General features: G+C 36.9%; 1 protein-coding gene and 1 long non-coding RNA gene across 3 annotated transcripts in view; one reads left to right on the top strand and one right to left on the bottom strand.

The window, feature by feature from the left end:
• epha4b (eph receptor A4b) overlaps positions 1-27423 on the bottom strand; it is a 496460-nt gene that overhangs the window by 217721 nt on the left and 251316 nt on the right. The window contains exon 5 of one of the 2 annotated variants that reach the window (XM_051922030.1): positions 4233-4325. In XM_051922030.1, the coding sequence (XP_051777990.1) occupies positions 4233-4325 (93 nt within the window). Of the gene's footprint in view, positions 1-3989; positions 4326-27423 lie in introns of both variants that reach the window. The other variant, XM_028794919.2, reaches the window with a different exon arrangement.
• Positions 1-27423, top strand: part of LOC127526511 (uncharacterized) — a 402711-nt gene that overhangs the window by 38742 nt on the left and 336546 nt on the right. The gene's annotated exons all lie outside the window — the stretch shown is intronic.

Genomic DNA, 27423 nt, shown 5'->3' on the forward strand with positions numbered 1-27423 from the left:
AAATGCTGAAAGATTATCTTCACGTTGCTACCTTCTGTGTGCAGCTGCTTCATGAAGCGACATGCTGCATGATGCTTCGCATACTTAAAAGCTCAAAGGGCACGTATTGATTTTTGACTTTGTTTTTCTCTGTCTCTGTCTCTCTCTCTCCCTGCTCCTGACGGAGGGGGTGTGAGCTGCCGCCTTCAACAGCTTTGTACCGGCGGTGCTTCGCATACTTAAAAGCCAAACAGCCCTATTGATTTGTTTGCTTTCCTCTCTGTTTCCTTTGAAGAGGAAAATATGTTTGCATTCTTTTAATTGTGAGACAGAACTGTCATCTCTGTCTTGTCATGGAGCACAGTTTAAACTTTTGAAAAAGAGACAAATGTTTGTTTGCAGTGTTTGAATAACGTTCCTGTCTCTCTACAACCTCCTGTGTTTCTGCGCAAATCTGTGACCCAAGCATGACAATATAAAAATAACCATATAAACATATGGCTTCTACTTCGCGGATTTTCTTATTTCGCGGGTGGCTCTGGAACGCAACCCCCGCGATGGAGGAGGGATTACTGTATATTACTTATTTCCGTTATATTTAATTCCACATAGCAAATGCTAAATTCTGTCTCATTTGATCTATTGGGAATCTATTGAGGGTAGGGAACCAGCTATGCGGAGGGTAGGGAACCAGCTATGCGGTGGGCTGGCACCCTGCCCGGGATTGTTTCTTGCCTTGTGCCCTGTGTTGGCTGGGATTGGCTCCAGCAGACCCCCGTGACCCTGTGTTCGGATTCAGCGGGTTGGAAAGTGGATGGATGGATAATAATAATAATAATAATAATATTACCACATCCTATGTTAAGGTTAGAATGCTGATGTTTAGTGTGCAAATGAAATCAACAAAGTTTCAAGGTTTACTGGTTTGAATCAATGAGAAAAAACAAGCCATATAAAACATCTTGAAGATACTGTAAGAAGTTTAAAATGTCAAAAACAATTCTACCTGATATTAGTAGAAATTAATTTAAATATTTTTACATATTAAACAAGATAACATAAGATCAGTTTTCAATGGATCAGTCCCTGTGCATATAACTTTAGTACATTAATATTAATGCCAGTACAGGAATCTTCTAAATTGAGTTTTACAATGACTCCTACAAACTGTCCTTCAGACAGCATTTCTAATCAACTTATTGAAGCACTCACCTGCAGTAGTTACACAGCTCATACTGAATATAATTAAAAATCTTTATTGATCAGCATTGATCCTGATTCATTTATCATGGTCCTTGAATTGAACTCATCTAAATCTGATATGGCAGCCTTTAGGAGAAATTTCAGTCTGATTTTCATCCCGGTCAAGGCACAGACACAGCATTATCTTGGGGTGGAAGTGATATTCTAATTTCCCCAAGTACAGAAATAAATCCATCATCATTATGTTTTAGGTTTAATCACAAATCTTAATACTATTACCCATGCCGTTCTACAACATTGACATGAAAATTCAGCTTGACTCTTAAGCACTGCTCTGTTTCACGCCATACTGTATGTATCAAACGATGTGAAATCTATGCAGTACTCCACTGTTCCTTTTTGCATTTAACAATGCTGCCTCTCACAGTTTAGACCAGTTATTTTCTGTCTTCACAAGTTGTCATTAGGCAACCTAGTTTAGAAAGATTTGTATGGTAATGAAAATTAATAACATTTATCATTTAAACCAATTAATACCACATCTTTTGTTAATTAAGAGACATTTTTTTACAACTTTAAATTAGTTGAATAGAACTTATCTAATTCATCCACGAGCAGTTACATTTACAGACTTTTTAAACCATGGTGTCAATAAAGGCAGTTTCTTAGTTATGAAGACTATTGAAAAGGTGATTTTTTTATCAAACAGAATTAACTATTACAATACATAATTGTCTGACTTTCAGACTATCATTGTCTATCATTAATGCAGATAGTCAGCACAATTAAATGCATGACAGTATAACTCTCATTTTTCTGGAACCACTTTTCCAGGTGTGGATCGTGACAACAGCATAACTCCATGGTCTTAAATGAATACATTGCTTTCAAGTAAAGCTCATAGGCATTTTAAAATTCCCCCCTTTACATGTAAAATTATAAATGACTTAGCCTTTCCTTACCTTACTTAATTTGTATGAGTGAAAACTGCAATCTTAAAGTGCAGCTATGCTTTAAATTCCAAGAATAAATAAAATTTAAGCATTTTGAACAATAAGGTCCAATAACATCAGAAAACTCTGGAATTATCTAGCTACCAATGCTGGAAAGTCTCTGTAGTATACAAGCATTTGTGTTAAGGCTCAGTAGTTATTGTAAACAAAAAATACTCTAGTTAGAGATTTTGGTAATGTTGCTTAAATTCCACATATCTTTTAACTTCCAAACTTGTTTAATCCAGTTTAAGGTTGTGAGGCAGAAACCTACCCCTAAAGCATAGGGCCCAGGAATGGACCTAACCCTGGCTCCTAATTTGGCACTAGCCCTTTGCAGCAAATACTTACATACTGTACCATCCACAATCATTCATTAGTTCTGAATCATCAGTTGTTCTTAAAAACCCATCAGACTTGGGGAGAATGTGCAAACTCCATGTAAATAGTGACATGGCTGTGATTCAGATCCAGACTTTGGAGCTGTGATGCACAATCACTAACTGTTATACAAATAACCAAGCAGACTGCAACAACAAGCTACCCCATGCCTTTTAAAAATTATGGCAATTTGATTCAATGTCACCAACACCCTCCCCTCCCATTCTGTTTCTCTTTTTGGTGTAATGTGGTTCAAATTGTGTACCATGAAGTGGATGCATCAGTGCCAATAATGAGTCCACTGTCAGACCTATGTAGCTTTCCACACAAATAGTTGGTGCCATGATACAATATAGAGTGTTCATGTTTGGAACAGGCAGCTGACATGGGAATTGGGCCTGAAAGTTTTGACATTTTAAGTATCTTGTTAATGAATTACATGTCAACTTCTACCTTTTCTGAGGACTGTAGGTAGTTTGTTTTTGACATTATTTTTGTAGCAATGTTCTTATTAATATTTCCTTAACTTGACCCTTTCATTATGTCTATTAAAAAAAAAACTATTTACTTTCTCTTGTGGAATCTGGGTTTTTCCCAAATCTTCATGCTTAATGATCTATGCTGATAGAGATGACAGGCTACTCATTGTTATATGCAGTGATGGCCTATCCAGGAAGTTCAACAGTAATACAGGAAATACTTGAATACAGCACCACTTCATGTTACTTGGTCAGTTTTCAATGTCTTTGTTGCATGCTAAACATATCTATTTTGGAAGATAGAGGATAAGATGGATTAAAATGAACAATTATTTTGGCAGTTACAGTTTCAGTGGATGACTGTTAGAAGGGGTGCATGAAATCACTGCATTGGAAAAGCTGATGACATGCCCATGAATGTTTTCTTACTTTGACAGATCATGCTGTCAGTTTGTTAAGTTTTGTGTTATATAGAACACAAAGGAATTGAAAATGAGATGGAATTATGGGTATTTTTCCACTCATAACTTTGCTGAATGATAACCTGATAGGCCACTTGTGAGAGAAGGATGTTACTGAGAAGATAAAAGGTTGTGTAAGATTTTCAATTTATTTTGACTGTTGGTGTTTTTGGCAGGGTATTCATGTTTTCATCAGAGACTGCAATTACACTGTTATTTTATTTATTTATTAAAACCTTTACTTTGAATTTCAAGCCAAATACAACAAATTAATAAAGAAAATATCAAATTCATCATTAGGGCGAGGATCAAGTTTTGAATGTTATTAAAATGCCTATTGATAAAGGATACATGATACACTAGTGATACAGAGTTGATGTAAGCACAACAACATTTGCTACTTACAGACTGAAGGAAAACCAACCAATTTCCCACACTCACTTTGATTAATATAATTAAAATAATATATTGCATATTTTTTGCCTATTATTTACCTGCTTGGCTGGTGGTGACATTCTCAGAAATGTACGGCCGTGGGTTAGAGTTTAGGTCTGAAACTCCATTAACTGCCTCAATGTCAAATATATAATTGGTATGTGGTTGCAGATCTGTGACAAGAACTTTTGTGTAGATGAGCCCAGATTGGCGTGGGATGAAGTGAAGACCACTTCCACATGGATTACACATTCTTCCCTCAGATGGACACTTTCTACAATTTATGTTGTATGTAACATCACCTCGACCTCCATTTTCACGGGGTGGGCTCCATTCCAGAATCACTGATGTCTCATTAATAACAGAGATGGGGTTTTCTGGAGCAGATGGAGGTCCTATAAAGCAAACAAATGAAATATACTTAATATAAATATATATTTACTTATTGCATTTAGAGTCATTATACTATTGTTTTGTACCTTCCAAGACTCTAAATATCATAGCTAAATTACTATAGTTTCAACAACTGTTTAAAATGTTTTCTAAACCAGAGTTATGCTATGTAGGCACACCCACAATAAATATCTAATTGGTGCATTGGCTATAACACAGTTTCTATGCTCACCTACTTCAGTTTTTCAACTACAACAATATTTATTTCTATAGTTCATTTTCATTCATAGGACACGGCTCAAAGAAATAGTTACATGAAAAGAAAAACAAATTAAAATTAGATGGGAACAATAATGAATAGATATCATACAAAAACAAATAATACACACTTACATGAGAGAGATATATTGAGAAGTCAAGCAAAATGACACCTTTTATTGGCTAACTAAAAAGATTACAATATGCAAGCTTTTGAGGCAACTCAGGCAAGATGTAATCAATAATGGCTAACACGGTACAACACCCTAGTACTATGAGAGAGATATATAATTAGTAGAGATGTACGGTTCTTATATAAAGTATTGGTTTTAATTCTCTAATGATGAGTCCAATGATAAGATCAGATGGCCGGGAAGACAGAAAAAAGTAAAAAAAAAAAAAAAAAAAAAAAAATCACAACACACTATCTTCTTGTGCCCTGTGCCAGATGCACTGCTTTCAGACCACTTCTTTTGACAGCAAGGCTTTCCAAGAAACTTCAAGCCCTCCTAATTATAAATAGAAGGAGCACAACACACTAGCAGTTTCCCATTAATTTTGTTGGGCAGCAAGAGATTACAACATTGTAAATACAGGAAATACCATTGCATCTTGTTCATAACAATGGCAGTTAAGAGGCAATGGTATGTATGACTTCTTCAATGTCTAGATGTTTAGCAAGTATGCATGAAAGGACACATAGTTGGTCCACTCTTTTTTCAATGTAGCATAATCCTCTTAGCAACTTTTCCTATTTTTAAAGACAAACAGTAGCCATCTTATACCCATAGTTTTTTGAAGTTGCATCTGGTAAAGAGGTCTTAAATCGTAATACATGGCTGCAAAGTGGAACAGTGACTTTTGGTCTTTGCATTCTTGATAACAGATACACCAATGAAAAACCTTCTGTCATAATTACACCCCTCTAAGCATCCACAATGTTACCCACTTGAGCAATGAATTGCCCCTGTAGGACCTCAGAGTCACTGGGAAATAGCGCAATTATCTGTGAAGGCTGAATATTGATGGTTGTTATGTACATACAGTGCCTATAATAAAATCAGTCAAAACATGCTAAATAGCATACTCTTGAAAATACATTTTAATACTTGAGTACTAAATTACCAGATTCTTCTGTGATCACCTTCATTTTGAGTAAGTGTAAGAATAATTTATTCTTTAAAAAACAAATTTAAATTCCTGTAGTACTCCTAACAAAAAACTACGCCAAATTCTGTTTTGGGACTCCAACAATTTCTATACTATATTGTTGCCCCAAAGTGGTGTTCCAGTTAAACCAAAATACAAAGTGCTCACTATTTTAAGCCGTGAGATAGAACTTCTTTTTCTTTTGGCTGCTCCCATTAGGAGTTGCCACAGCAGATCATCTTCTTCCATATCTTTCTGTCCTCTGCATCTAGTTCTGTTACACCCGTCACCTGCATGTCCTCTCTCACCACATCCATAAACCTCTCCTTAGGCCTTCCTCTTTTCCTCTTCCCTGGCAGCTCTATCCTTAATATCCTTTTCCCAAGATACTCAGTGTCTCTCCTCTGCACATGACCAAACCAACAGAATCTTGCCTCTCTGACTTTATCTCCCAACCATCCAACTTGAGCTGACCCTCTAATGTACTCATTTCTAATCCTATCCATCCTCGTCACACCCAATGCAAAGCTTAGCATCCTCCAGCTCTGTCTCCTGCTTTCTGGTCAGTGCCACAGTCTCCAACCCATATAACATAGCTGGTCTCACTACAGTCCTGTAGACCTTCCTTTTCACTCTTGCTGTTACCCATCTGTCACAAATCACTCCTGACACACTTCTCCACCCAGTCTGCACTCTCTGTTGCACCTCTCTTCTACAATACCCATTACTCTGTACTGTTGATCCCAAGTATTTAAACTTATCCACCAAATCTACTCCCTGCATCCTTACCATTCCACTAACCTCCCTCTCATTTACACACATGTATTCTGTTTTGTTCCTACTGACCTTCATTCCTCTCCTCTTCAGAGCATACAGTATCTCCACCTCCTCAGAGTCTCCTCAACCTGCTCCCTACTATCATTACAGATCACAATGTCATCAGCAAACATCATAGTCCATGGGGACTCCAGTCTAATCTCGTCTGTCAACCTGTCCGACACCATTGCAAATAAGAAAGGGCTTAGAGCCGATCTCTGATGTAATCCCACCTCCACCTTGAATTCATCCGTCACTCCTACCGCAGACCTCACCACTGTCACACTTCCCTCGTACATATCATGTACAACTCTTACGTACTTCTCTGCCACTCCCGACTTCCTCATACAATACCACAGCTCCTCTCGAGGCACCCTGTCATATGCTTTCTCCAGGTCCACAAAAACGCAATACAACTCCTTCTGGCCTTCTCCATCAACATCCTCAGAGCAAACATCGCATCTGTGGTGCTCTTTCTTGGCAATAAACCATACTGCTGCTCACTAATCATCACCTCCCTTCTTAACCTAGCTTCCACTACTCTTTCCCATAACTTCATGCTGTGGCTCATCAATTGTATCCCCCATTAGTTAACACAGTCCTGCACATTCCCCTTATTCTTAAAGCCAAGAGAAAGAACACCAAATGAAAATACACTCTGCTTCACTCCAGGTATTGTTTTTCCTTTCAAGGCCTTTCCTATATCACCATCATCTCTTCATCATGGCAATCTGAAAAAAAACCTTGCAAGTTTTAGATTTCCTAAAAATGTAAAGCATCCCTGACAACAGACAAATGAAAAAGATAATCAACAGTCAATTCCAGAACAAGCACAATTAGATATAATTTTTAAAACAAAACATCAGAATTCACATATGGCTTAAAGTATTTATTAATCTTATAAAAATATGATCTACCGTATTTCTTTGCAAAACTTGTAGTAGCAATTCCTTTAACTGCTTGGTCTCAGTGGCCTACTTTAACTGATTTTGAGAAGCTGTCACTCCTAGGTACCAATGTTCCAGTAAACAGTTGGTGCTCATGGTACTGCAAGCTCATAAAGCTACTTGGTATTCCAGCCGCAACTTCACCTTCATTACACAGCTATATGCTAGGCATATAATAAAAATTCATTTTGTTCAAAGATGTGTTTCTGTTGCTGCCGCAGTGGTTTTTAGATCTTCTATCAGAAGATGACTTGCTGTCAGGATGTGCTTACACGCCCAGTTTATTCATTCTCACAACCACCCCTACCCCCCACTGCCCTCTATCCATTTTGTTTTTTTCCCTTTTGCTTTAATGAAAGTTAAAAAATATATTTAGGTTGCCTTTTTAACAGATGCCTCTTATTTTATTTTATACTTGCAAAATGACAGAATAAAGATATTACTAACAGTGTAAAAATAATGTCACAGAATGAGAATGATTTAAAGAGAATGAAAATGAGATTTAGAAGCATTTCTAAGTGAAAAATGAAACAATATAGTACACTTCCCTTGGGCAAGCATAAAACTGTGGGAAATGAGGCTGACATGAACAACCTCCTGCATTATGAAACTATGAATATATGTTTGCTTGATTCTTATAGGTGATATTTAATATCACTGTACCAGATCTTTATTTATCTGTGTATGTTTAATTGTATTATTAGATACTGTTACCACAATTTGTCATACCTAATTTCTAAAACTGTACTGCAAAAGACAGCAAAATATGCAGTTTCTAAAAAGATATGGTACTGTATATTGAATTAAATGAGGTTATAATTTGTTAATATTTGTCTACACTGTAACTAATTAGTGATGTGGGTGTATCAGGTCTGAATATTCTGTTACTCTGCTCTTCAAGTGTTGTCAAAATAATAAATTCTGTAGGATAACTAACAACAAATAATATAAATTACACTACATGTATCCTGTTTATTATATATACAGTATATTGCATTCTATATATGCTGTTCTTTTGGAGTGTAAGGCTGTATCAGACTGCAAAGTATAAAGGTTACTTTCCACATTGAAAAGGAAAGAAGGTTAAAAACAAAATCTTTTGGCTATATATCCTCCTGTTTTTCCTCTGAAAAGTGTCTTTAAAGATCTGTGAAAGAACACAAAGAGAGAGCTCAATGTGGCTACGATAGAGGTATGTGAAGTGTTCTACAATAGTCTTTGTCATTGATTTTAACAGCTCAGAGGTGCACCCTGAAACTATCTGATAGAAGTTTTCATGTTTTAACCCTTGTAGATAGCTATGTACTTCCTACAGGAAATCCAATAAATAAGAATTTTAGGCAGAAAAGGGGTCCATCGTGCAATACTTAACTTATTGGAGGGGCCAGATAACATGGTATTGTTGATGACATATTTGTAAGTAACAGTGTCTCCTGTTGTATCTCAAAGTGCCTAGTGAGAAAAGTGGATCTCCTTTGTGAAGGGAAGTGAACTGCGGATGAGAATTTTACATAGGTTAGATAGACAATGGGAGAGATCAAACAAGGGTTAGGAAAAAAAAGGCTCAGAGTGGAAAGATCCGTTTGCCAAACATGTTAAATTTTGTTTGATGACCTGTGGGAGACATAAAATGCTAGGATGGAATGGGCCAGTGTAATGCTAGTTTCATTATTGGGGTTACTCTTAGAGTAGATGTTACAAGATCTGCTCTTGGCTTTATTGAGGGGCCTGTCCACAATATTAGAAGTACAGTAATCCCTCCTCCATCGCGGCGGTTGCGTTCCAGAGCCACCCGCGAAATAAGAAAATCCGCGAAGTAGAAACCATATGTTTATATGGTTATTTTTATATTGTCATGCTTAGGTCACAGATTTGCGCAGAAACACAGGAGGTTGTAGAGAGACAGGAACGTTATTCAAACACTGCAAACAAATATTTGTCTCTTTTTCAAAAGTTTAAACTGTGCTCCATGACAAGACAGAGATGACAGTTCTGTCTCACAATTAAAAGAATGCAAACATATCTTCCTCTTCAAAGGAGTGCGTGTCAGGAGCACAGAATGTCACATAGATAGAGAAAACAATCTCTACCAAACAAATCAATAGGGCTGTTTGGCTTTTAAGTATGCAAAGCACCGCGGCACAAAGCTGTTGAAGGCGGCAGCTCACACCCCCTCCGTCAGGAGAAGGGAGAGAGAGGGAGAGAGAGAGAGAGAGACAGAGAGAGGGAGAGAGAGAGGGAAAGAGAGAGAGTTTGTTTTTCAGTCAAAAATCAATACGTGCCCTTCGAGCTTTTAAGTATGCGAAGCACTGTGCAGCATGTCGTTTCAGGAAGCAGCTGCACAAAAGATAGCAACGTGAAGATAATCTTTCAGCATTTTTAGACGAGCGTCTGTATCGTCTAGGTGTGCGAACAGCCCCCCTGCTCAATCCCCATACGTCAGGATCACAGATAGTCAGCGCAAGAGAGAGAGAAAAGTAAGCAATCTAGCTTCTCAGCCATCTGCCAATAGCGTCCCTTGTATGAAATCAACTGGGCAAACCAACTGAGGAAGCATGTACCAGAAATTAAAAGACCCATTGTCCGCAGAAATCCGCGAACCAGCAAAAAATCTGCGATATATATTTAAATATGCTTACATATAAAATCCGCGATGGAGTGAAGCCGCGAAAGGCGAAGCGCGATATAGCGAGGGATCACTGTATATCCTATATCAGTGAAGAAACTCCTCATTTTGAATTCTTCATTACAATAGTTAACCTCATCACTATAGAGGTGGTGGAGTCTAAGGAAGAGAATTTTTTATATGGTGGAGATGGAAAGAACTGTAGGAGTAGGCAACAGTGTGAGTTAGTTGGCTTGTAATAGACAGAGGTTTTAAATCCTGGAAGGCTGATACACTGATATTTAAAAGAAGCAGAACTGTGGTAGAAACATCTACTGTAAACCTGAGAGATGGATGGAAACTAGTAAAATTATTAATAAATTCCTGTAGATGGCTTCTGAAGCAAAGGTTAGCACCAACACAATCATTGATATATATTTTGGACAGGTCCAGTACAAAGCCTACGTAGGATGAAAAGAGATGCTCTTACACCCTGCTGATGAAGATGTTGGTATAGCTAGGTCCCATTCCAGTATACATTACAACTCCAATGACCTAGTGGAAAAAGCTATCAAAAGAGAAAGCATTAAGGGTAAGAACCAGTTCAGCCAGTCTGATGAAGGTGCTTGTAGGAAGATCCTAGACTGGATGTCTGTTGAATACTTCTCTGAGGGCATTGAGACCTTCATCATGAGGAATAACGATATACAAAGAAGCAATGTCCATGGTAAAGATAAAGCAGTCGGGACCATGGATCCTAAATGTGTCAAACAACTGCAGAGCACTGTTAGCATCTTTTAAATATGAAAGAAGACCTTCAACCAGTGGTCTCATAAGACTGTCGAGGAAAGTTACAATATAGTAATTGGACAGTGGCATGTAGAAACAATTGGGTGTCCAAGGTTATCTGGTTTGTTGATTTTGGGGAGAAGGTAAAAATGAAATATCTGAATTTTCAATAATAAAGTACCTGTCATTCAGAGACAATTTCTTTCTGCTAATCCAAAGAGAAATGGTAGAATTTACCTCTTCCTGTAATTATCTGTCAGATCCAGTGTGGGGGGAAGACAGGTAGCCGTATGAGAGAGTTGTTTTAAGGCTTCTGCAATATAAAGTTCCTTCTGCCAGACTTAAAACCAAACCCCCCACCCCCACCCCCACCCCCACCCCATCTGCAAATTTGATGACCAAATCATTTTGGTGGTATAGAGTGTGTACAGTATGTGATGCCCAGGTCAGCTGCCATGTTTGCATCTGAACCCAGGACATCGATAGTCATGAAATGAGGACTGGGCAATAAGGACTCATAACATGAAGAATAGGTGCAAATGTGCAAAGTGCTTTTTATTTTCATAATTAAACAAAGCATTCAAAAATCAAAAGTGCAGTGCTTCCTTCAAATAAATATTCATAGATAAAAAGTGTTCTTGTACAGATTAAAATGCAAACAAATAATCCAATAAATAGGTTAAAAAAATTCCAACAGCAGAAATTTGCATCTGACAACTGCAGTCTGCCCTTTATCTAGCTTGTGTCCAAATTCTGTGTCTCAGCATTTACCGGAGAATCCTGCAAGCCCTGACACCCTCTCCAACTGCCATCTCTTGGTTTCTCCAGGACTTCCTGGAGTGGCTTGTCTCTTCTGTTGAGCACACAAAGAGCATTAATACCATCAGCTCACTTCACCCAAGACTATTCCTGAACACTTGGCTCAACCCTGCTCAACCCTGACGCTCCTCTTTGCTTCTTTTTAGCCTCCTGTTTCTCCTATTCTTGTTCTCTGTCTTTCTAGGCTCCTTTATGCTCCTTTGGGTGAGGCATCCAAATTATTGTCCACAGAGTGCCGATGTGAACCAGCTGACCTAATCAAGCTATCACCTCCACACCAAACACCTCCCTGTCGCACCCTCAAAGCCCAATGTGCATTATTTAACCACACGTCTTACAGACTCCCAATACACTACACCACAGTGTAGTGCCTGAAGTGCAAGTTTGGTATGCATGCTCCAGTGTTTGCTGGGACAAAAAAGTTTTACCAGGAATTTGGTGTGAGCACTGATTGATGAAATAATCAAAAGATGCAAAGTGTTAAGCCAATGTGGTGCAGAAACTCTGCTTGGGATTAATGAAGATGATTGTTTCAGTGACAGTATCACTGTCTTTCACAGTGCTGATTTCTGTTGAAAAGCATGATGTGAGAAGAGTCTTGTGATAAAAGCAGTTAAGGTCAATGTGGACTTGGGGTTTGTTTTTTGGTCATGGAACAAAAGACAGACCCTTGCTGAGTAGTGATTATTCATCCTGTAGAAGAGGGAGGTCAGACAGTATATTTACTACAAGATTACTGTTGAAGAGAATGGTGGAAGTTTACTTCACTGGTTTGTTTTTCAAATAAGTAGTTGAGTTTGTTCTCCTTATTTTTGTTGAGAAAGTCAAAAAGCCTGGAATTCAAAGTTCAAGATGAGGTTATCAAAGAAAGAAGAATACTGAGGAGCAATTCAACACAGATTGTTCTTGGCTTTTTCCATAGTACGATAATCATTACTTTTGTGACCTCACCAGAAGTCCAGACACTCTGTCTCTTATTGACAAAACTGAATGTGGAGATAACATCTCACCTCCAGAAATGACATCCTGACAATCATGACTACTTTTTCATAATATCATTTCTTTAATCATTAATAGGCTTGTTTATTAAATGGGGTTTGTCCAGCTAGTTCCCCAAACACTATTACATTTCCTGTTATCTTTTGGCACTACTTAAATAAACAGTAATAAATAGAGCCATACCAAAATTTCCCTAAGTGAGGAAAATTAACTTAATTAACTGTATTGATTGCTTTTTATAACAAGAAATCCCAGGATCTGAGAAGAAACCAACACTAGCCATGTGAAGGGAGGAGGCCATTCTTTGGTGACTTTTGGGCCAATCTAAAATTAATTCAAGAAATATGCTAATGCGTGATAGTAGAATTTCAAAAATGCAAAGGAAACTAGGCTAAGATTCTTCATGGATACCACCTTTAACTCAATGACACAATATACTACCTAGATTCCAGTTAATTTTCCTGAGTGCTGCTGGGTGGAAAACACCTACTATCACAAAAGAGTGGTATTTTGCAGGGAGCTTACATTCCCTGAAAAATAATTATTTTACTAGTACATGAAGCAGGAAGAAAAAAAACATCAGCCACTAGGCAATGTAAGAACACTAACAGAACATACTACTTGACTTTTAATGCTTTATGGACTTTTCAAGAGAAAACAAAATACACAGAACAGCAAATCTCAAGAAAACCAAATAATATAAACTAATGAATTACTTTTCACAACAAATAAAAGTTATAATAAATTATATTTATATATGTTCAATATATATATATATATATATATCTATATCTATACTAATTAATAAAAGGCAAAGCCCTCACTGACTCACTGACTGACTGACTGACTCATCACTAATTCTGCAACTTCCCATGTAGGTGGAAGGCTGAAATTTGGCAGGCTGATTCCTTACAGCTTACTTACAAAAGTTAGGCAGGTTTCATTTCGAAATTCAATGCGTAATGGTCATAACTGGAACCTCTTTTTTCACAATATACTGTAATGGACGGCAGCTCGATGGCCGTGGGAGGAGGAGTTGAGTGTCATCACGCCTCCCATGTAATCACGTGAAAAGACTGTGAACGCAGTACGGAGAAATGAAGGAGGAGCCGCAAAAAGCGAAGAACAAAAAATTCATTAAACAATTGAGAAGGGAGCGAAACAATAAGAAGCGAGCGAGTAAAGCATACAAGCATCTTCATAGGGAAACAAAGCACGGTGTAAAACGTAAGTTTAAATTAAGATTATAGAAACGCTCCTGCTGTGGATTGCAATAACATATTCGCGAGATAAAAGAACGCAGTAGGGAGAAATGAAGGATGAGCCGCAAACAGCAAAGAACAAAAAATTCATTAAACAATTGAGAAGGGAGCGAAACAATAAGAAGCGAGCAAGTGAAGCATACAAGCATCTTCATAAGGGAAAAAAGCACGGTGTAAAACGTAAGTTTAAATTAAGTTTATAGAAACGCTCCCGCTGCGGATTGCAATAACATATTCGCGAGATAAAAGTTTAATGAGAAGATACGAGGTATAAACGAACCACATGCCGTAGCGCAACGTTAGGGGCTTCACCTCTGGCGCTGACGTTCGTGATTCGATTCCCTAGAGCGGATGCAGTGAGTGTGTACGCCTGATGAGTCCAGAATTAGGGAGAAACACGTGTCGCATACTCTTTGCATTATTTGAAAGTAAACTATTAAAACCATTCTATGATCTGCTTCTTGCAACTGAAAGACGGCACATGGCGGATGTTAGCCGACTTGCTGACTGCAACGTTAGGGGCTTCAACTCTGGCGCCGCAAACAGCGAAGAACAAAAAATTCATTAAACAATTGAGAAGGGAGCGAAACAATAAGAAGTGAGCGAGTGAACCATACAAGCATCTTCATAAGGGAAACAAAGCACGGTGTAAAACGTAAGTTTAAATTAAGTTTATAGAAACGCTCCCGCTGCGGATTGCAATAACATATTCGCGAGATAAAAGAACGCAGTAGGGAGAAATGAAGGAAGAGCAGCAAACCGTGAAGAACAAAAAATTCATTAAACTATTGAGAAGGGAACAAAACAATAAGAAGCGAGCGAGTGAAGCATACAAGCATCTTCATAAGGGAAAAAAGCACGGTGTAAAACGTAAGTTTAAATTAAGTTTATAGGAACGCTCCCGCTGTGGATTGCAATAACATATTCACGAGATAAAAGTTTAATGAGAAGACACGAGGTATAAACGAACCACACGCCGTAGCGCAACGTTAGGGGCTTCACCTCTGGCGCTGACGATAGAGATTCGATTCCCGAGAGGGGATGCAGTGAGTGTGTACGCCTGATGAGCCTAGAATTAGGGAGAAACACATGTCGCATACTCTTTGCATTATTTGAAAGTAAACTATTAAAACCATTCTATGATCTGCTTCTGGGAACAGAAAGAGGGCACGTGGCGGACGTAAGGCGACTTGCTGACAAACCACAAGCGTGACCTGGCAGGTAACCACCCATACAATCAGATTGTGATTCAGAAAACGAATGCCATGAATGTAATTACCACGATCTACATACTGTCAAATAAACGAAACACACGCCGTAGCGCAACAGCTGTGAAAAGGGAGCTTCACAAAAAAACAGATCCTTAACAAATTGTTATTGGTATATTTTTGATCCGTTTAAAAAGGTTTTCTTTTCTTCTTAATAAAAAATTAAAAGCAGTACTTCGCCGCAACGAAGCGCGAGAATTTGGCTATATATATCTGCTTCTCGCAATTAAAAGAGGGCACGTAGCAGATGTTAGACGACTTGATGACCAACCATAGGCGTTACCTGCCAGGTAACCACCCATACAATCAGATTGTGATTCAGACTAGGAATGCAATGAATGTAATTACCCTGATCTACATACAAGGCGAAAGTCTTGCAACATTCAAAGATGATGGTTTGGGATAAGTACACCATGGAACATAAAAGAGCTTATGAAGCCTTGAACCGAAAAAAGCAAGATCTCAGAGATCGTAAAAAAAAAAAAAAGGAGGTAATGTCGTTTTACTCGCTGTAGATTTTAGTCAAACATTACCAGTTTTTTCCACGAGGGAGACCAGCAGATGAACTCAACGCGTGTTTAAAATCCATGCTTCTCCCACGGTCGGTTATATGTTGCGTGTTCTCGGGTAGGTACACCAAAAAATGTATACATTTAAGCATGTAATGGGCAAAGAAAAAATGAGGTATACCCGAAGGCACTGCAGTAGTACTCAATGTAACTTTACTTCTTAAATGTTAATGTTTTACTGTTTAATAATTTTTACGCTTCTTATATGTTGTTCAAATTCTTTTATCAAAATACCAGTGACAGCGCAATGCACGATAACATGGAGTGAATACACCATACGCATCCGCCCACGGCCGCCCTGGTGTGCGCAGATAGGAGTTGATTCTACAATAAAATAAAAATAAAGATAAAAAGAGTAATACAATCATCACCCATAAAACGGATAGCAGACATGACGTACTATATGTGTACCAGATTTCAAGTCAATAGGTGAAACGGTTTGCGAGCTACAGGTGATTTAAAATCCTGGACAGACAAACGAATAGCCACGGTAGCAAAATATAGAAGAAGATTTTACTGTTTAATAATTTATATTTATATGAAATGTGCTTCTTATATATTACTTCATATTCTCATATGATAATGATGTTAATGTTGTTTATATTGCTTTCTATGTTATTGTAAGTGCATGTATGTGTGTATATGTATGTATGTATGTATATATATATATATCTATATATATATAAAATATATGTGTATATGTATATATAATAAATGTATATATATATATGATATATCTGTATATGTGTGTGTGTATATATATATATATATATATATATATATATATAATATATGTGTATATGTATATGTATATATATATATATGACAGCAACACTCATAACAATGACAACACAATTACATTGACAATCATGTTACGTTATTTTTAAAATGTTTCCTTTACTTTTTCATAACCTCTTTAACACACTACTTCTCCGCTGCGAAGCGCGGGTATTTTGCTATATATATATATATTCAATATAGGATATATTCAATAGCCTCCCAACCTCCTTTCTTTCTCTTCTGTAATATTCTTGAATAAAAAAGCACTTGTTTTGTTATACTTGTACCTTTCGTGTAAGTGTTTATTTGATATTTGGACTTCAGGCTTCGCACATTATACACTTCATGTCTACATTTTGTCAATTATTTCTAAAACATGAAAAATGTTTCTGTTTTATCAATGTGTTTACATAGATTGTTGTAGACAAGGAACATACCTGAAATGTATGTATTCCAAATGACGATATATTATTTACCCTATACAACTCCAGGCACTTCACTCCAAGATAAACACTGATCACTGAGAACCTTCCTTGCGAATTGAGCTGCGACGGTGGGGCGGGGCAATGGGATAGCAGGCTGCTTGCTGCTTGTGCTGATCGACATATTTACAACAAAAAAGTCACTGATGGAGAGGTGCAAAGGAATTTAAGGTGGGCCGGGATTACGAGTTTTTTTTGTAGGCTTTGGGAATTCTAGTGTTATTAATAAACAAATAAATTATGATTCTTATGAATTGTTCACTATTTAATTCAGTTTTAACTGAAATAAAATCAATGAACAGTATATATTACAAAAGAAAACATTTAGGTGGTTTAGCCAAATTAATTAAAAGCTACTTTTGTCACTGAAGACACAAGTTTAAATATTTTGTGTTCTTTATACTATTTTGAATGTAAAAAAAAACCTTGAACTAGGCCAATTTTGTCTGTAACTTAATTATTTTATAATAAGAGTATCAGACCACTAGTTGCATTTTTTGTGGGCCACCCTGTACTACCAAGCAGTGTCATGGAGAAAAGAACTTTAGGGACCTTCAGATCTTACATTGATGTTATTTTGAACAATCTAGGTGAATAGAATGGGCACGCTTTTTAGGCAGAATAGCCTGTTATCGTCTCAAATATTTTAACGTTTTAAAATTTAAAGCTGAACCTGAGTTTCAGCATCAAAAAAAATAAAATTTACAGTGTGATTTAATAAATAGTTCAATAAATATTTAAGGATGAAAAAATCAGGCAATCATATGGAGGTTAAAATCGCCATCAGAACATTTTCCTTAAAATCCTTTCTGAGCCTTTGTGCATCATTCTAAAACCAGGCCTGTGCTACCCACCCCCTTCGAAGCTTCTCAGCTCCCAGAGGTGCCCACCGGTATGTTCAGTCAACTTCTTCCATGACTGCACCCAACTACCTCACTGGTGGGGTGCCCCAAACCTGACTCACCATTCCTCAGCATCTACAAGGACTCACAAGCCCTGTTACATCTCCAGTTCACTACAAACACAGACTACAGGCAGGGGCCTACTTGGAGTGATTAGTTGCTCCTGCTCCCAGATTATTCAACAGGAGTGACACTGCCCTTCAAATGCCAGCTGCTCACTCCTTATAGGGCCACTTCCCGATCACTTGCTTCCATTCTTTTACATCCGCGCTTACTTGATTCTGGCTCTTTTCCTATTCCTCCTCTTAACCTCCATTCTTTTCTTTTTCTGTTTTCTTCTTGCCCCTATATCTCCATGGATGCAGCATTCTAGCTGTGGAGTGATGATGTGGAACAGTTGAGTAATTAAGCAATCAGCTCGCTGTCCACACTGCACAGCCTCACAGCTAACCATATCCGCAACTGCGTATACACCCATGGAAACTGAGTACACTGCATTAAAAACTCATGCTACCATGGACCTCTCCCATCACAACCATAATGTTAACATTCCTGTAAGAGCCATTTTCCTTGTTCTATAAGACTCATGAATATTTCTTAGATGACAATGCATAAATAACGGAAAGTTCCTATAACCCCCGTAAATAGATTTGCAGTGGTATATTCTTACCATTTTTAACAGCTTGGAGTAAACATTATTAGTCATTCAGCTAGTGATAGCCTTGCCTTGTATAAGGTGCAGAGGCATACGGTTTTTAACCGTGATCGCACGTCACCGTGCCTGGGCACTTGCACTGTGCCAACCGGCATACGGGCTCTTTGAATGTGAGAAATAGCAAGTAAAGAAAACTTATTTACTTAAGTCCCGCACCGTACGCCAAGGTGTACAGAAGAAGAAATTAAGAATCTTTCAGTATAGAAATAGCTAAAGTCTTTCAAGAAAGGCTAAGTTTAAAGAAGATACCTTTTTTACTTTTTACTTTTTTTTGTCTTTTATTCTACGTGTGTAACTATTTTTTCTTTTATTCTTGTATGGACTATTTGCTTTTATCTTTCACTAAATACCTTTAAAACGAACTCCTGGACTCTGAGAATTCTTTTGACACGCGTCTTACCCGTGCCTGATGACACCTTATATATTTCAGCAGCTACAATTCCAATGGTCTGAGCTGATCAATAGTGTCAGAGCTGATATTGTATTTCTGAGACAGCCCAGCAAGCCACTGGCCCTCTGCCTCCATTGTAACAAGTCATTTGTTACTATATCTCCCATTAAAACTGAATCAGGTAAAATATTAATGTTGTTTTCTAAAGTGAATAGGTCTTGTCTGCCAAAAAATTAATCTTCTCTAGACTCCCCCCCTGATAAGACAAGGCTTACCGTTTAGAAACCTCTAGTAATTTTCTCGCACTTTTTAAACACTACAGTTACTAAAGTGATTATTACAAAAGACACAAAGCTCCAATGTATTAGACAATTATCCTTAATGAGATGAAATAATAAACATTTTAGTAAAGTTCTGCATCGCTGTTTGCAATCTGCTTTGCATAAATTAGTCTATCTAGATCAAACTTATTTTGTCTGTTTCCATTTAGCCATAGATAACCTGTTCCAGACCCCTTCATATCACTGATGCAGCCTTCATACCACTCAACACCACTGCCTCACCTGCTGTTTTTCCAGCTTTTATCAGTATTACCGACTAGTTGAAATATTTGGGCACTGGTGCATTCTCAACCTCCTCTGAATGAGAGATTCACACTTCCGTCATGCTTTTGCAGATGTCAAAATGCCAAGCTAGTCAGGGTCAAATATTCATTTTTCTTTTCATACCCACCTAGCCATTGTAAGTATGAAGGTAATTCCCAGAGTTTACTTTATAAGTTCTAGGTTATCAACCCCCATTCCAGAAGAGGTTCAGTCTTTAATTTTTAAATTTACTTATAATGACAAGAGACCCTGTCTGAAATTCACTGCTTTAATCCATAACAGGAGTGATGCAGGTGTCTCATTTTCTGATTTGGAATTGTTCCACTGGGCCTATACGCTGTGTCAAGTGTGGAAATGGGTAGGTACTTCTGCATCTTCAGTATGATTTCCTTTCAAGTCTGCAATTAGTCTCCCCCAAACTATGCGACTCTTCAATTGCACCCGGGGGGGGGACGTTAACATTATATAAAGTTATTGTCTGTTTTTACCTGAATTATTATCAATCTTTAATTTAATATTGTTTTTTGTATCAGTAAGGTGCTGCTGGAGTAAGTGAATTTCCCCTTGGGATTAATAAAGTATCTATCTATTACCCACTCTAATAAATTTAATGTAATTAAATGCCTGTTTGAATCCAAAGACTGCATAGAATGTTCATCATTTGCTATTCAAAACAGAGAAGATCTTGGGCACCATACCCAAATGGCATTTACATTCACTTGTATTTAATTTAACATGCATTTCAGATAGGAAATCTTCCTATTATGCTGTATATATGGATATCGGTTGGACTTAGCATGTTGGGTAATCGATTTGGTAGTTGAGGTTTCAAGTCTTTCCTAACTCTTCAGCATAATTTTGGAAAACTTTCCTCTTAATTCTTCTATCTTCACTTCACTCATCACTAATTGCCTATGTGTTTTTTTATTTCTTACCGTTCATTTCTTTTAAAGAGATTCATGTTTACTTGTGACATTTACTCCTAGGTTTTTAAACTGATCTGCAATAATAAAAGGGAAGGTGTCCAATCTAATATTGTATGCTTGAGAATTCACTGGAAAGAGCACACTTTTATTCAAATTAATTCTGAAACCAGAGATCTTTTGAAATTCTGTAAGTGCTGTTAAGACTGCAGGCACAGTATTTTGTGGGTCTGATATATACACTATCATATCATCTGCATATAGAGAAATTTTCTGTTCCAGTCCTTCTCTGATAATCCCCTTTATCTGATAAGCATTTCGACAGTGAACTGCCAGTCGTTCAATGGCGATTGCAAATAGCTGTGGTGACAAGGGGCATCCTTGTCTGGTACCACGTTCTAGTTTAAAGTAGTCTGAGCAAATGTTGTTAATACAAACTGAAGCTTCTGGATTAGTATACAGTAGTTTGATCCATGCACATATATTCGGGCCAAACCCTAATTTCTCGCCTATGTAGTTTTACTCACATCTCCTTTATCTTGTTTCCCAAACCCCACCGGCAAACTCCTTCTCCACTCTTATTAAGAGGAGTTCCTTTTTCTGTATTGTACAATACAAGACCTACAAATAATTCCCCTTTTGGATCTCATTTTATCCACATTTCATTTCTAGTATAATCTTATCAAAATATTAGATACTGCTTAAAGGACCTTACAGTGTGCATAGGCTTTATCTCTAAACTACTCTTATCTATCAAACTAAGCATCCAGCGCCGCCGTGAGTGGCAGCCTTTTCAGCAGCTCCATGTATGACTGTATATGTATGTGTACTTTTCTACTTTTATTTTTCTATTGTGAATTTCCCATTGGGATTAATAAAGTATCTATCTATCTATCTATCTATCTATCTATCTATCTATCTATCTATCTATCTATCTATCTATCTATCTATCTATCTATCTATCTATCTAATGGGCCTTTGCTTGGATCCTCTCTGCCATATTTGCTTCCTCAGTGTTCCAATTATGGTTATGTGCAAACACTGGTTTTCTTTTAATGTTTTTCTTATCTTGTCTTTAACATTGTCATTTACAATTGACCATTTACCTCTCAAGCTTGTCTCTCTTTGTACACTGACAAAAGTTCATCTGCATTAACATAGTAGCTGCTAAATTAATATTTGCTTCCAGAAACAAGATTCCTGAACTAATCACTATGAAGAACTCATCCTCATTCTATAATTTGATTCACATATTATTGTGAGAGGAATTTTGAATTATTGTAACATCCAATCAGCCCATTCAAAATGGGGATGCAGCTGTTTGCCTGGTAAAATACATTAAAAGAAATTTGTAATTTGATGGCTCCCTTAGTTGGTGGTTTCAGTGTGGTGAGTCAGCAAAGAAGGGCTGGGTGATAGGTGCTGTTTGTGTCTATCACTCCATATATACAGTCATTTGTTGCTGTTATATATTGATTACTTTATGACTGTATTAATAAAGATTTGACCATAAAAAAAATAATTAAAATAAACTAGGTAGAAATTGACAATTTCAAGCTCAATTTCACACTATTGAACTAGATACAGTAGAGGTAGTGTGGGGGGAATTTATGAATTTGCAAGAAATGAACATGACATTGTATTAACATCTGACACAGGTAAGGAAGAAATTAAAATTGGAATGATAGGTATATAGAAGTCACAGTTCACTTTTCATTTTGTTTTGCCTGATGTGTTATACAGAGGGGTTTCACAAAGAAAATTCTACAACATGGCAATGCTCTACACAAATGGCATGAATGAATAGGGTTTGGAATAGTTACATGGTAATGATATCTTTTTGGTTTTTCAGCCTTGCCACTTAATGCACAAAGCATTTTGTACCAAAAATAGTACAAAACTGTAGAATGAGTAAACTACTGTATTATAAAAGTTAAAGTGAATTAAACAAAAAATATATGTAAGTCAAAATTGTTCTGCAATTCTTGTCTTCAATATTTTAAGACTTTTCGTTATGCACTATTTTAAGCTTTAGTACAGATATGATCCAACCTTCTTATTTCAAGCAACAGTGTAATTCACTTAGCTGAACTGCTAAAGCCTCCAGGGAAATTAAAGAACGGCAATATGTATAAAAGATAAATTTCATTTACCTGCATAATCTGCTTTTCCAGTAGCATGCAAATGACATGAATTCATCAAGAGATCAAGGCATATTATAAATTTGTTCTGAAAAGTATTTGCCTAATAAAAATGCATGAGCTTGTGTACATTGTAATCAGGTTTTAATGAAATATATTTCAATCAGCAGAGTAAGCTTTGTTAAGGACTGGATTACATTTATATGTGTAGCTAATAGCATACTAGTCACCACTGCCAAACGTTTCGTGCACAAAATTTGGAGTTTGTCTCGCATGTTTAGTTTGCATCAATTTCTAAGTCCTAACTTTAATCTTTTAAAAATAATACTTTAAGATGATGTGCAAAAAAATGTCCCCCTCTCTCACTGGTTGATTCAGCAACATACAGTAGTGACAAAAGAGTAGATAGTCTGAGCTACATTTTATAAATGACATCTGCCAATAGGAAGATGAGTGATAACCCATATTCATTCAAAAACATAAAAAATAAATTAAGTTTTATTATTTTGCAATCTTTTGTATGGAAGGCTTCACTTTAAAATAAAGCGTAGGTATCTGTCAGTTTGTTAGGATCATGTCAAGTTAAAAATGACCTCCAGGAAAAAAAAAACAATATGCTTGACGCATATCTGTACAAACGACACACCTTTGGATCTACCCCATGAAACAACTCCAGAAAATGCTGAGTGTGGTGGAAAGTTTATAATTGTTTTGAGCCTCTGATGATCTTATATCTAGACTGAATCAAGAAACAGAATATAAGTGCCCTACTAATTCTTTTGGCACAGTATCTACAGTGGTCATAAATACTACTTTCAGAACCTACAGAGTAAGATTATTATATATATATATATATATATATATATATATATATATATATATATATATATATATATATATATATATATATATCCATCCATTTTCCAACCCGCTGAATCCGAACACAGGGTCACGGGGGTCTGCTGGAGCCAATCCCAGCCAACACAGGGCACAAGGCAGGGAACCAATCCTGGGCAGGGTGCCAACCCACCACAGATATATATATATATATATATATATATATATATATATATATATATATATATATATATATATATATATATATATATATATATATATACACACACATACAGTGGAACCTCAGTTTGCGAGCATAATTCGCTCCGGAAACGTACTCGCAGTCCAAAGCACTCGTGTATCAAAACAAATTTCCCCACAAGAAATAATGGAAACTCAGATGATTTGTTCCACAACCCAAAACTATTCATATAAAAATGATCAATACAAAATATAAAGTAAAAATACATAAAACAAATAAACCTGCACTTTACCTTCATGGCTGGTGTGAGTGAGTTTCTAAACTCTTGTGGGATTCCACCCAATGGGACGACACGCGGAAGAGCATCCCAAAGCAATCGCAGTCTATGTTGTTTGTACCTCTTGTCATCTTAAGTGGTGGTCCTCCTAGGCGAACGCTGCTGTAGGCACACCAGCTACATGAACGTGTTCAGCACCACAATTAACTGGGGACCGATAGGCTGATGCTGGTACCTCACTTTTGTTTTCCATCTCCAGATCACTTGCATCAAACTCAGAGTCTGAAAAGTCTATAGAGTATTTTGCTTTGCACATTTGCTTTAGTATTGCCAGATGTTGCTGCCATTTTAGTGGCTGTTTGCTCTTCACTACTCATGCATGTGCAGGGAATCGAGGTCAAACCAACAAAGCTACGTAACTTTCCTTCAAGCAAAGAAGAGTCGAACTAAAACATAAGGGTGAGTTTTGTCACAGTTTACAGCCGATTACCATCCTCTACCCCTGAATTTCGACAAAAGTCAACATCAGTCCTGAAAGAGTTAAAGCAGTTTTCATGAAGCAAAATTATTAACACATCATGCTCTAATCATGCAGCATTAGCAAAATAAAAAAAATTAAAAAAATGAAAAATTGGGAAAAAAAAAAAACAAACAAAGAAAAAACACATCAGTATAAATGTTTGTGCACAACTCTGTGTAAAGAATTGCTTCCTAGCTTAATTTACATTGGTTTCTCAAGTTCATGATTCACTGTTTAGTTGAAATAATTCTGCTGAATCTACTTTTTCAATGCCTTTTAGAATTTTTGAATATAACTTTTGCTAGAACCTTTTAATCAAGGTTTAATTCAGAATTTGTCAGAGATGGACAAGTCCTTATGTTCTGGGATACATTTGGTTCCTCTCTTCTGAATAACTTGTTCTGCTATGTCTTTCTTGCACCATAGTGAACAGAACTCCCACAAAACTCCAAATGTGGTCTCACTAGTGTTGTAGGTTGCTATGTGTAATGTCCCTTAATTTATATTCAACAGTTTTTACAATATAACCTAATACTTAATTTTCTTATTTAATAGCTTCTGTGCATTACTATGAAAATGTTGTGTCGGCATAATCCCTGAAATCTTTTTCAAAGGTTGCTTTCTTTAGGACATTGTCTCCCAATGTCTTCCATTGTTTCCTCTGATGCCAACAGCTTCTTGTTTCAAAATTAGCCTCTCTTATGGGGCTTTATCAAAGGTTTTTTGAAAGTCTTACCAAATTATGTTGTATGCTTTGCATTTGTCAAATACTTCAGTAGCCTGTCCAAAAAAATCTAAAATATTGGTTTAGCCTTAAAGTTTTTTTACATCTTTTGTTAGTACTGTACCGCTGTCACTATTCTGAAGAGAAATACAAGTCAAAAGTTCATTTTGCTGTGTTCAAGTGGCAATAACTTGAAGAGCAGACATACCTGTGTGAAGCTGTATGATCAACCATTGTTCTCCACTACCGTGCAAACAACAGAGTCTGATTTGCTTCCCTGGATACTTTAGCACAAAAGGTCCTGTTAAAAGTATGTACCAGTTTGGACAGTGATTTCCTTTTTAGAACAGCTTCAAGAATACACTTGAAATGATATTGTATGAAAGCTGCATTAATCTAGATAATTTAAATCGTTGCCAAGAATTGCATTTAAGTTGCTGTTTGTTTTTGCTACTTGGAAATGTTTATTTTTTTCTTTTTAAAGAGTTTGTATCTATTGTTGGCTAAACATTAAAAACATTTACAGAGTTATTGTTGATTTTTTATTACTTTTATTAAACACTAGTGATTTAGCCCATTACAATAACGGGCACTAGAACAGTAGTGCATAAACATTAGTAGGAACAGTCTATATTAAATGGCAAGGGGACTTTGACCTCATTCTTTTTGTTGGTCGTATTTTTTCTTTCTTTCAGCCTTTCTTTTGTTGATGTTTACTTGCTGAGCTGACCGTTCTTCGTGGGCTGCCGCCGTGTATTGTGTGTCTTTAATTTTCTGTGACAGTAATACTGTCTTGTAAGGCTCTATTCAATAAGGGTGCGCATAAAAAGGCGAGCTTCAAAAGGGCGACCTCAATTGAGCGTGGCGAATAAAGGCGTTCGTAGATAATTTAGTTCAAATGGCTCTGGAATATGTGAAGAGCAACAAAGGTGCAGATCTTTATTTACGCGCGCTTTTATTCGCTGCGCCTAATTGAGGGCGCCCTTTTGAGGCTCGCCTTTTTGTGCGCGCCCTTATTGAAGGATGCCTGTGCGCGCCCTTATTGAAGGATACCATCTTGTACATCCGCTGGCTTGTACATCCGTAATATACCTTTAATTTTCTCTGGCGGTAATACAAGCGTGCGCGTCAGTAATATGCCTTTAATCTCCTCTGACAGTAATACTGGCTTGTATGTGGCTGTAATATGCGTCACTGTATTGTGTACCTTTAATTTCCTCTTGCAGCAATACTGGTTTGTATTTCCGTAAAACGCCTCTAACTTTCTCTGACAGTAATATCGCGCATTGCACTGTGCCCCGCGCATGCGCACTTCACCAGAAGACACCCACACATGGACACCTGGACGCACATAGGGATTTTATATATATAGATAATACATGTTTATCCTTTCATGAACAAAACTCATAAGGATTTTTGACAATGGCTTCTTAAATAAATTTGCATTGTTCTCATATACAGTATTTGTTTTTAAAAATGTAGCATCATTGTTTTCTTTCTAACAGAAGTACTCAATCAGTACTTAGTATCAGGCTTCAGTGTTCATTAAATACTCAGTATTAGTATCAGATGTCAAAATATGGTGCATCCCGACATAATATGAAAGATGATAACATGTTAGTAGTTTAATTATTTCATTGAACACACCTGTGTAGAAACACCTGTTTCTTAATATAGCTTATATTTCTCAGTTACTCAAGTGTTTTCCTTATTTTGTCAATTACCTCTAATTGTAACAATTTAAATATTGGAAACTACACAGTGTTTTATGTCTACAACTGCTACACACATATTTTTATAGTTTTCCATTTGTGAACGCTGGCATTGCTGTTCCTCATAATGAACGAAATCCACAAGCCTCAAAATTGTTTTTTACTCTCAAATCAAAAAGATGTAAACCTGTAAGCATAGTTTCACATGATGCTGGCTCTGCACAAAATAATAAAAAAGGTCACAATGCTGAAATGTTGGTAATGAAACAGGAGATAAGCAAAATGTTTTGCCAGGTGATAACATGCCCTAGAATAACAGTGGTAATAATGAAAAACTCCTGTTTCGCAAGTCACAGAGGAACAGAACTGAATAAGTGGTTACAAGCATGTTGAGTGATAATGAAATGA

Source organism: Erpetoichthys calabaricus, chromosome 2 (genome assembly GCF_900747795.2).
Source record: "Erpetoichthys calabaricus chromosome 2, fErpCal1.3, whole genome shotgun sequence".
Lineage (NCBI taxonomy): Eukaryota > Metazoa > Chordata > Cladistia > Polypteriformes > Polypteridae > Erpetoichthys > Erpetoichthys calabaricus.